This window comes from Mustela nigripes, unplaced genomic scaffold, assembly GCF_022355385.1.
Source record: "Mustela nigripes isolate SB6536 unplaced genomic scaffold, MUSNIG.SB6536 HiC_scaffold_20, whole genome shotgun sequence".
In the NCBI taxonomy this organism is placed as follows: Eukaryota; Metazoa; Chordata; class Mammalia; order Carnivora; family Mustelidae; genus Mustela; species Mustela nigripes.
Window position 1 is genome coordinate 270,900 of NW_026739436.1, and position 10,595 is coordinate 281,494.

The 10,595-nt window shown below is 41.5% G+C and overlaps 1 protein-coding gene across 1 annotated transcript in view; it reads right to left on the bottom strand.

Annotated features, from left to right (window-relative positions):
• LOC132008043 (ATP-dependent RNA helicase DDX3X-like) overlaps positions 1–5,062 on the bottom strand; it is a 17,699-nt gene extending 12,637 nt beyond the window's left edge. The window contains exons 1-2 of the mRNA XM_059386446.1: positions 4,846–5,062; positions 1,702–1,766 (exon numbers count right to left, since the gene is read on the bottom strand). Coding sequence (XP_059242429.1) covers positions 1,702–1,766; positions 4,846–4,890 — 110 coding nt within the window. The 5' untranslated portion in view covers positions 4,891–5,062. The remainder of the gene's footprint in view (positions 1–1,701; positions 1,767–4,845) is intronic.
• Between the last annotated feature and the right edge of the window lie 5,533 nt (positions 5,063–10,595).

A 10,595-nucleotide genomic window follows, 5' to 3' on the forward strand; every position in this document is an offset into this window, starting at 1 on the left:
AAAAACGTTTAAACTGTTAAATTACTTTACAGTTATAAAAATAAAATCTAAAAATGGGCAAGTGCTTAAATAATACACATTTTTATGTCACATCTAAAAAAAACAGAGAAAGAAAAAGCAGGGGCAGACAATGTTGGCAAATCTGGGAACATAGATTGTAATAAAACCCTCAATCCAAACACATTTCAGTGGTGCCTAGTGTGTTTACTCAGTAGAACACGTGACTTCTCATCTCTGGGCATGGAGTTCATTAAAAAAAAAAAAAAAAAAAAAGGACTATGCTATTTCAAAATGTATTAATTACAAGTCTTAACAAATGCAACTATTGCTATAACAAAACTGCCAACTAAGAAAGAAAAGAATATGCACTAAATCGACTGACCAATTTCAATTAGCTTTGTTTCTACTGTGCCAATATAAAGACCATGTAGTAGAGTTTTCATACAGATGAAAGCTAAGGATTCCAAGAAAGAATTTTTTTCTTGTTAAGTGTTTTAAGATTTCCTAAATTAACAGCTGACCTATGACAATCAAATAAAGGCATTTAATCCACAAAGTAGAAAGAAGTAAGTGTTAGTGTCTAAATTTTAACTAAATCTCTTTTACATTAAAATAAGTGTCCAAAACCATTAGTATAATTAGATTCTTTGTAAATAAAATAATTATATCATTAGGACGCCTGGGTGGCTCAGTTGGTTAAGCAGCTGCCTTCGGCTCAGGTCATGATCTCAGCGTCCTGGGGACTTTGGGATCAAGCCCCGCATCAGGCTCCTTGCTCAGCAGGAAGCCTGCTTCTCCCTCTGCCTCTGTCTGCCTGTGCGCCCTCTCTCTCTCTGATAAATAAAGTCTTTAAAAAAAATTATATCCTTTATAATATGCATACAGTAGCAAATAAGATTTAATATGGATTAACCATACTTAAAGCTCTTCAGAGTATACCCACTGTTTTTCTGGAAACAGGGATCCAAGCAGAGATCAACTACTAAATAATAAAGGGTCAATTGTTCCATTCAAATATTAATCTCTAACAAGCACCAAATGAAACAAAACACTTTTTAAAAAAACCAATCTATTCAATTTAATATGGTAGACATTTTAAATTTTAACTATAACCCAAGAAGCAGTAGAGCCTAGTTCTATTCTGAAGTGTCAGGTTCATCTTAAGACAGTTGTAATAGTAGGTAAATTACAGGTTCCCTTATTAAGTTAACACTGTTCAGGTCAGATCAGCAGAGGGATGAATACCCCCAACTCCTTCATGCTTAAGCAGAATCCATAGTGGACATATCTAAAAATGTTGACTATGGGTGCTGGGTGGCTCAAATGATGATCTCAGGGTTCTGGGATGGAGCCCTGAGAGGGGCCCCCTTAGCAGGGAGTCAGCTTCTCCCTCTGTCCCTCCCATCTGCCCCATGCTCACAAGTTCTCTCTCATAAATAAGTAAAATCTGAAAAACAAGCAATAAGTAAATATGTGATTGCATTTCCTTCAAATGATCACAGCTTCCTCTCAAAAAGAACCAGTCTCTTATTATATATATAATATAATATTATATAATATTATATATATTAAAATACTAAAATATCTATACATACATATTTGGCAAGAAGAGAATTTTCACTTTAAAATCACTCAATACAATGAATAAGCAGCTCTGATATTAATTCTTATAAAAAACAAACATATACATATATTTTTTACTTACTGCTCGCTGTACTTCCTCCTCCACTCTGATTATCAGAGGAGTTCAGGTCTAGACCAGCAAACTAGAAGAAAGATATTAACACCTCACATGGTGAAACACAATTAAATTAAAAAAATCAATTGGCAAAAGACAAATCAGTTCTAAAATCCTGTCCTACCCTGTAGCATTACTGCCCAGTCTGCCTCACATGGTTTTAAGTGCCTGGGTTGCTCAGTGGGTTTAATTAAGCCTCTGCCTTCCATTAGGGTCATGGTCTCAGGGTCCTGGGATTGGAGCCCTTGCATCAGCCTCCCTGCTCGGCGGGGAGCCTGCCCCCCTCCTTGCCTCTCTACTTGTGATCTCTGTCAAATAAATAAATAAAATCTTAAAAAAAAAAAAGCCTTTTAAGTCTATGGGGGGGCACTCTATAAGGCAATACACAGATGTCAACAGTATAACCAGTTACAGATGTTTCAAATACATTAATCTCAAACAGGTTCTTTGTAACAATTTTCCAGAGCAAAATGCTCTTCAATCACAAAACTAATTTGTTAATACTCCCCCAACCAATGGTTTTTCATTTATTATTTACATTAAAATTTTACCTGGTAAAAATTCTACCTGGAGAATATTAGGACAATTTAGAAATTCATTAGTCTTTATCCCTAAAGACTGTGCCAACTATTTTTACTTTGGATAAATTACAAGGTAGCAATACCACCACCATCAACTACCACTTTTGAGTACTGTCCAACTTACACTCCATTTAATACTGGCCACACAGAAGACAGCATTTATTTACTTCATTTTAGGAAGATGACAAATTCAAAGAGTTTGTTCCTTATAAAGGTACTAAGTAATAAAATAATATCTAAAGCTTTTAAAAGACTTTCTTTAATCTCAATTACTACTTATCCCCTCAATGACACAGTTCAACACAATAGAAAAAAAGGTTATTTAGGGGCACCTGAATGGCTCAGTGGGTTCAAGTCTCTGCCTTCGGCTCCCATCTTGATGCCAGGGTCCTGAGATCCAGCCCTGCATCCGGCTGCCTGCTCTACGGGCAGCCTGCTTCCCTTCCTCTCTCTCTGACTGCCTTTCTGCCTACTTATGATCTGCCTACTGCCTACTATCAAATAAATAAAATCTTAAAAAAAAAAAGGTTATTTTATCAGGGTTTGTTAATAATTAATCCAAAACTTTTAAACTGAAATTTTATTTATTTTTTTTTAAAGATTTTTTATTTATGTGGTAGACAGATCACAAGTAGGCAGAGAGGCAGGCAGAGAGAGAGGGGGAAGCAGGCTCCCTGCTGAGCAGAGAACCCAATGTGGGGCTCGATCCCAGGACCCTGGGATCATGACCTGAGCCGAAGGCAGAGGCTTCAACCCACTGAGCCACCCAGGCGCCCCTCAAACTGAAATTTTAAAAGCACAAAAAAACACAGCAAAGTGGGTCCCTGCATATTTGAAAAAACAAAAACAAAAAACCCAAAAGCAACAAATAAAAAAGTTATACAATAACATTTGCATGAAGTCCAAGACATTATCAATTATATACACCACTATGGACCACTAAGATATTAAATAAATTATCACAACTTTTCCAGCCATAATTTGCTTACTACTAAATTCTAATGACCCAGACAACAGTTTATCCAAAGTTTTAAATGGATTCTAGCAACCGAGGAAATGTTACAAATGAGACTTCCTATTGTTTTACTTTCAAATTTTCAATTTTAGAGGTCTTTTACATTATCAAGCTTCAGCAGACTACAGGCGTTAATATAATTATAGTCAGTGGAAAACACCAAGAAGTTTATAAACCATCAAATCTTTCAGATGTATTACATGAATTATTAAAATGTAGAACCGATTTTTAGTTAAGTATTCAGTACTCAGGAATTCGTCAAATATTTTTGCGGAAGGTTTATGCCCTAATTTATTTCCCTCAGTTACACGAGCAAGCTGTTCACTTTAGAGTCTGAACGATTCACTTTGGTTTTTTGGGAGGTATACCGCAGTAAAACGAAAATTTCTCCTTCTACGGAGAATGAACCTGTTATCTACCGAAGACCACAACTCCTTTTTCGCACTAACACATCGAAGTAAAAGCCAGTGTCTTTCCTGTTGAAAAGCCTTTTCAATGTCTTTACTCAGGGGCGACAAAATTAGTAACAACTTTACTTCCCCCACCAAACCACTTTTCGAGTATTTTTGCCGATATGCACTCCAAAGTCTAACTACTAATCTATGCGTATGTAAAACACATCGTACCACAAAGAAAAAAATCCACAGTCCTGGACTAAATGGCCTTTCACTGACGCTCTGAATTAAGTAAAAGGCAATTCTAGATCTCTAACCTTCCAACTGGTTACCCGCCAGTGTCCAACTTCCATTATTTCCAACACGGGTCAAGGGAAGCCCGGTGCTGCCATTCTTCCCTCCCTTTCCCAGTATGCCTTTCCGGCTGTTTTGCGTCACAAAACTTTCCACTCCGGAAACACGACTTCACCATCCGCAGCAGTAGGCTGCGACAGTCTGGCGACAGAAACCCCCAAAGTAAGACAACTGTTTTGTCGGCTTTTGTTAAGTCAGTCGTCAGAACCAGGTCTGTTCTGTTAGCGTGGAGCAACGCTGCGCTACCCTCCAGTCCTAACAAAAGAGACCGCCGCCATTACCCTGAAAGCCCCTCCTTCCCTCCGGTTGGCCTCAACTCTCCCCGCCCCAGTTCGTGGCTACGAAAGTACTCTTTCCTTACATATCAACGGCACCTCTCAGCCAGAATCAATGTCATCCAGTGAAAAATCAACCCCCTCAGATAAATACATGAACCCCTTACGCGACTTCCCTCTGTTTGCTCGCACATGCGCATATCTAAGAAAGCGCCAACTGCCACCAAAGCCGCCATTGTGCGTGGCCGGAATACAATACCTCCGCCCAAGTATCAGCTACTACCGACATGACTGTTAACGCCTCATTTTGTTTGCCACCGCACCTCTACCTAGTTTCTTTCTCCGTCTGCCCACAATCCCATCCGTAAAAAGTCATACGTAACAAAATAAGGGAAATAAAGGGGACTAGATACTACTGCGCCATAAGCCAGGTTAAACTACGAAAAAGTTCCACGCAGACAGCCTCGAGACGCATATTTCCACTTACCTGCTGGTCCAGCCCGAGCGCATTTTCCACCGCCACATGACTCATGCCTGAAGGAAAACTCGGAGTTTCCCACCCGCAAATGTACCGTTTCAAAACACTCGCGCCCTCTGAGGAGAACTAAAAGCTCTCTGGAGCGCACGGCTTGGCCACGGCCGTAATATACCAATCACGACTTTACGTCAGTACGTAGGCCTTGCGTCTTCCTCCTCAGCCCCCCACCCCCCTACCAACCCTTTTATCCCTACCGTTACTTCTGCCTGGCTAAATCACGTTCGTTTAGTCATAACATCGCGGGATCTTCTACTCCGACTGTCCCGTAAAGACTCTCAGACTTCGCGAGAGCTTTATTTTTTCCTCCCTTCCCCTATGTCTTGGAATTTCTGGAAGCAAGCGGAAACTCGCTTTTTCCTTCTTTCCACGACTTGGAAGATACTAAACATACCGCCTACGTATCTCTTATCTCACCATCTCACCCTCTACCGTCCACCCTCCTAGTTTCCCTCCTTCTACCGCTTTCCCCTTTTCTTTCAGTTACTGGGATCGGAAGTTTCGTAAAATGTCTGTTCTAACTAGTCCCCACCCGCCTTTCGCAAAGTCGTAATTAGTAAAAAAAACTCCTGCAGTAGAGAAGGTTGAGGGCCACGTGACCCAAGGTGTGAGGAGTTTGGGCCATTTTGTAGATGGTTCGGCGTTGGCTTTAGTAGAATCCGTTGGCTGTCCAAGCTAAAGAACAGGATGTGGGCAGAAGGAGTCTGCAGAAGGTGGATGTGTCGGGGTAAACGGAGGGGAATCGGCAGCACGTGCGGGCGCCCGGACTCCGCCCGGCTTGAGCTTCGGCTGCGGGGGTCTTAGCCAGGAACCCGAGGCCCCTCCAGTTTCCTAGCTGCAACTGTGAGTTTCAGGCCGGTACTCCCTCTACGTCACGTAGTGAGGCAACAGTGAAACAATTAGACCATCAATGACGCTGATGAAAAAGCACCTTTCTGGGGACCTCCCATACCTACCCTCCTTACCCCCACCCTGCCGTGACTCATGTCAGATGGGGCTTTTTGTTTTCCTCAGGGCTCTAGATCTTGCGTGCAGTGGTGGTACACTGTTTACCCAAACCCAAGTGTCTTGGAGATTGTGAATGACCCTCTTGGGGTCCAAAAGATGAGGACTGGTTCTGCCTGGGGGGAATCGGCGGAATTGCTTCCTTTGCCCCTCCTATAGGGCCCTCAATCCAGATTCAGTACCATTGCCCTTGCCCTTGAAATGCGAAAAACAAAAAGAAAAAAACATAAAACAAAACCCATTCATTGCTTACTTCTTTACTGTACGAGCTCGGTATAGGTGATCCTAAAAATCGCTTTTCCTTGTCTCCTAGCGAAGGAGTATCATAAGCTGTGTTTTTATTTTTTTTTTAATTTTATTTATTTATTTGACAGAGAGAGATCACAAGTAGGCAGAGAGGCAGGCAGAGAGAGAGGAGGAAGCAGGCTCCCTGCTGAGCAGAGAGCCCAATGCGGGACTCGATCCCAGGACCCTGAGATCATGACCTGAGCCGAAGGCGGCTTAACCCACTGAGCCACCCAGGCGCCCTATCATAAGCTGTTTTAACCTCTTTTGTACGGTCACCTACTGTTAGGATTCAAATGGCTCCATTATCGTTTACCACATAAAAGACCTTTTGTTTTTTCCTTTTCAAAATTTGAACGTTCAGGGGTGATTGGATTATGTTGCTTTACTACTTTTTCACCTCAGCTAAACTAGATAAATTTTTTTATAGCAAATATTTGATAATGACACTATACTATTCTGAAATTAAACTCATCCATAGTATAAGTCAAACCCATTCATGTAATGTTTTTGCTCCAAAACAACCTAATTGTGGAGTGCCTGGGTAGCTCAGGGGCTAAGACTCTGCCTTTGGCTCAGGTCATGGTCTGGGAGGGGGTTGTCCAGCAAAGCATGGGGTTCTCTGCTCAGTGGGGGCCTGCTTCCCCCAACCCCTTCTCTGCCTGCATTTCTGCCTACTAGTGATCTCTCTCTCTAAAAAAACTAATTGTGGGGCGCCTGGGTGGCTCAGTGAGGTAAAGCCTCTGCCTTCAGCTCAGGTCATGATCCCAGGGTCCTGAGATTGAGCCCCACATCAGGCTCTCTGCTCAGCGGGGAGCCTGCTTCCTCCTCTCTCTCTGCCTACTTGTGATCTCTGTCAAATAAATTAAAAAAAAAAAATCTTTAAAAAAAATGACCTAATTGTAATACAAAGAAATAAAAGTAAAATTATAAAATTATACTTGATAAAATACTTTAGCATATGAAATAACTTGTACTAGGACACTAGTAATAGTTAAGCGCGTCCATATTTAGCCATTGATACAATGTGGTCACAACTCAGGGAGATAAACAATAGTGTTGGTAATTTTTTCCAGTACAAACAATACAATACAAAAAGGCAAACTTAACAATACAAATTTACCTTGAATAATACAGTCTCATTTCTGAAAAAATTCTACTATGTGGAGTCTAGTAAGAAATGTTGTGTTTGGGGATGCCTGGGTGGCTTAGTGGGTTAAAGCCTCTGCCTTTGGTTCAGGTCATGGTCCCAGGGTCCTGGGATTGAGCCCCACATAGAGCTCTCTGCTCAGCGGGGAGCCTGCTTCCTCCTCTCTGCCTACTTGTGATCTCTGTCTGTCAAATAAATAAATAAATCTTTTAAAAAAAATGTTGTGTTTGCCTGGAAAACACAGTCTGACAAATAGTATTTTCATGTATCGCAATGATCTTTTGTGAAGAACTTTCCACTGCGTTGTAGAACATGTAACTACTAAAATGCTAGTGGCCTTTGCCAGTCACTTGTGATAATTTAATTGCTTATGCTAATTTGCAAAATGCTCTCTAGAGAAACAAACATTGGTGGTCTTTAGGGTCTTTTCCAACTCTGACACTGGTGATCTCAAATAACAGAGCCGTTAGTGAAGTGTATTTTTATTCTCATTGATGCAGCATTCTTTGGGAGTCAAAGAATGAATCTTGCAGACAGGTGGAAGTGAAGTAAAGCTTATTAAGTGAAGGTAAGAACAGAAAGGAAAGAAAAAACTCTCTAGAGTGAGAGGAGTCCAGAGTGGGTTGCTACTGAGGGGTTTTATGATCAGTCTTTTATAGAAAAGTGATGAAGGACCTTCCTAAGGATCTTTTAAGACAAACAAGGTGGATTTGTAAATATCATGAGACTATCCTGTCTATATTTAGAACAAACAGTCCTTGGGACTCCTGGGTGGCTCCTTTAGTTAAGCATCTGCCTTTGGCTCAGGTCATGATGCCTGGTCTTGGGATCCACGCTCAGTGGGGAGACTGCCTCCCTCTCTCTCTCTGCCTGCTGCTCCCCTGCTTGTATGCTCTGACAAACTAAAATCTTTAAAAACAAAAAAGAAAGGGATAACAAGCAAGGTGGATTCGGTTTCTTCCCTTCACTCTGGTTAATACTGTAAGGTTTTATAGGCGAGATAAACATGACACCAGGTGAGGTAGGCACAAGGCAAGATTTATTAAAGTTACTCTCCGGCGAAGTTTCAGGAGGTGGGTACCCTCGGGCGAATTTCTGCGACTCTGGGGAAGTCGTGCTGGGAGGGAGTCATTGGGGGACTTTTATGGGGCATGCTCACATCCATATATGGTAGGGTATTTGGTGATGGGAGGGTATGGAGTGGGAGGTCCTGATACTTCTGTTGCCTGCACAGCTATCCCATACATCCTTTTGGCGGGAGAGTCAAGGGTTGAGGAAGAGGGAGGAGGGGTGCTGGAAGATGGTGGCCCGGAGATCATTTCTATTGTTCCTCCTGCACTCCCAGAGGGGCCGACCCAACAAATATCTCACCGATAACATTTCTCCACATCTGGTATTTCTTTGTGCCTGGTAAGGAACCCCCTGGTGAGCCTAGTATACAGCCCTCTACATGTCTCTCCCTCCATAGCCTCATCTAGTTCTCACTCATCATTTCTTTTTCATGTAGACCAAAGCAATCGTGAATCTAAGATTCAGAGGCTACCATTGCTCTTTTAGCTGTATGTGCTTTACAATAATAGGACATAATGAGTATCCTATCTCTAGGCGTTATTTTACTTTTGGATCGTGTTAGACTGCAGGTAGTGGCGATGGAGTACCTAAAAAAGGTTAAAAAAAAAAAAACAAGTTTGTAGATCTAATTGGCTTCAGTGAGTGATTCCTGAGTCCGGCGCATTCCATCTAACAAATACAAAGAAACTGCCAGGAACTGTACAAAGTAAATGCCTTTTATATGCTGAAGTGAGCAGATAAACTGAGTGGATTATTTCAGGAAAAGTAAACTTCCTTTGGGCAAGGCAGGAGATTTTCATGTAGATTTCATCAATTGTACTGATCAGGACATTCCTGATTGACTGGTTTAAGATCACCCTTGGAAGAGGCTGAAACTTGTAATTAGGGTAGATATTAAATATTGTTTTACACAAAGGGGATTAGCACAAATGACTCCTATCGAGTCTGTTGGGTTTTTTTCTAAAGAAAAATTACCCCTTTTGATTAGCATGCCAGCTTAACTCAGATGTGACCAACATTTAAGGTATTAGCCCCACACTTAGCTGGTTTTCTTTTCTTTTTCTTTTCTCTTTTAGATTTTTGTTAAGTGATTTCACAGAGAGAGAGAGAAAGAGAGAGAGAGACAAGTAAGAAAGGGAACACAAAAGGGGGAGTGGAGGGAGAAGCAGGCTTTCCGCTGAGAAGGGAACTCGATGGGGGGCTCAATCCCAGGACCCTGGGATCATAACCTGAGCCAAAGGCAGACACTTAAGGACTGAGCAACCCAGGTGCCCCATTTTCTTTTCTTTTGTTTTTAAAATTTTATTTTACTTATTTATTTCAGAGAAAGGGAACACAAGCAGGAACAGAGAAAGAGAGAGAAGGAGGTTTTCCACTGAGCAGAGAGCCCAATGTGGGACTTGATCCCAGGACCCTGAGATCATGACCTGAGCCAAAGGCAGCTGCTTAACCCACTGAGCCACCCAGGCGCCCTCTGGGAAGGATTTTTTAAGCAGAGAGTTTTGATCAGTGATCTGTATCAGTTTCAGTTTCCCAGAAGAGTTAATCCAGGCACAACAGGTTGGTTAATAGCACAGATACCTCCATTCTATAATTTAGATTAAAATTAGTGTAAGAGTTTTTGTTGAGTAGCTATTGCCTCAGCAACAGATTCTGCATATTCTCAAAAATTAGGAAGTTACCGATCTCTAACCAGAGAATTATGGATCTGCCCAAAGGAATGAAATCCTGAATCATGAAAGCCTCCTGGAAGGTCCTTTCTAATTTGATGCTGTAAATTCAGAGAACTCAAACAATGAGGATTCTTAGCCTGTTTGTGAAGAGTTATGGGCATAGTTAGATAATCCGAAGTGATTATGTGCAGTTATGGGCTAGCCACTCAGCATTCATTCATAGGATCAAGGAAAATAACAAGAACCACAGACAAGATAAATCCCACTGGCACAAATCACTCCCGCTAACTGGCATTGTTAATGGATAAATCACCTTTCATGACAAATCCATTAGTCAGAGTGTACACCTACTCCCATAACCCCCAGCAATGGCCTAAATGATAGAGATGACAGCCTGAAAAATCCAATGCCAGAGTATAGGAAAGAGAGAAGCAGGTGTTTAATGTTTAGTTAAAATTAGAAGTCTTGATCTGATGTCGTGGAAGGAGGCAATCTACATTGATGTCAGCTACTTCTCT